Genomic DNA, 1,035 nt, shown 5'->3' with positions numbered 1-1,035 from the left:
CAGGTGACACTACCGGGGCTGTGGGCCGAGGTGATGGGCTGACCCTCGGAGATGCCCAGGAAGCCGCCTCTCATCCCCAAGCTGGAAATATGACAAGGGAGTCCAGAGGGCCTGCGTGCACCCTGCCTTGCCTGCTCTCAGCTCGGCAGCTTTCCAGGCTGGCTTCCACGGGTCCCTTCCTCCCCCAAGCCGCCCAGGGGCTGGACATCTAGATGCCATGGCCACCGCCTCCCTCCAGCCCGCAAGTCCAACCTCTGGCCTCCTACCTTTTCAGTCAGGGTCAGTCATTCATGTTCCTACTGAAGAATTTCTTCCTTCTGCTCCCCCCTTCGGCCAAAGTGAGGCAACAGGTCGGCTGCATTCAGATAATTTTCTCGAGTTCGACGGAAAGGGCCCTTTTCGCTAGCTTTCTGTGCAGTTCGTCACCAGCCGCAACGTGGCTGGCTGGAGCCGGGGCTCGGTGGCTGCGTCCTCCGCTGTGGTCTAGGGCTTAGAGGCCTGGGCCGCCCCTTCCCCGGCACGTCCTGGCGGCCCCCGGCCCCGTGATCCTTCATGCCGATGCGGCCGTCGCGGCCGGGCGGAGGTGGTAGCGGGCGTTCACTCGATCCTCACCTGCAGGCGCACGTTGAGCATCACCGAGGCCACGATGTAGAAGTAGGGGAAGTTCATGCGCAGACGCCAGGCCAGGTCGAAGAAGGTGATCAACGTGCGCGTGAGCCCCTTGCAGAAGGCGCCGTACGAGCCGCGGATCGCGGCTGAGCGCGCCAGCCGCACTGCCACGCCCGACAGGGCCGCTGCTGCCGCCGCCGCAGACAGAGCCCCCGACGCCGCCATGGGCCCGGGCCGGCGCGGGACCCGCAGACCGACCGCAGCACGAGCTGGCGGACAGGTGGACGCGAGGCCTGGAGCTCCTGGCAGACAGCAGTCACGTCCCACCCCGCCCCTCCCCGCCGCGCCCTACCGTCGGTCTCCCCTCGGGGGGTGGTCTCCCACTGCCTCCTCCGCCACAGCCAAGGCCTGAGCTGTCCAGGGACA

General features: G+C 67.1%; 1 protein-coding gene across 1 annotated transcript; it reads right to left on the bottom strand.

The window, feature by feature from the left end:
• Positions 1 to 597: 597 nt before the first annotated feature.
• On the bottom strand, positions 598 to 834 carry LOC138071474 (small integral membrane protein 10-like protein 2A). Its single transcript, XM_068962999.1, has one exon. It carries the CDS (start codon positions 832 to 834, stop codon positions 598 to 600), a length of 237 nt encoding a protein of 78 aa, XP_068819100.1.
• Positions 835 to 1,035: the final 201 nt, after the last annotated feature.

This window comes from Capricornis sumatraensis, chromosome X, assembly GCF_032405125.1.
Source record: "Capricornis sumatraensis isolate serow.1 chromosome X, serow.2, whole genome shotgun sequence".
Lineage (NCBI taxonomy): Eukaryota > Metazoa > Chordata > Mammalia > Artiodactyla > Bovidae > Capricornis > Capricornis sumatraensis.
This window is presented reverse-complemented; position numbering and strand designations above follow the sequence as displayed.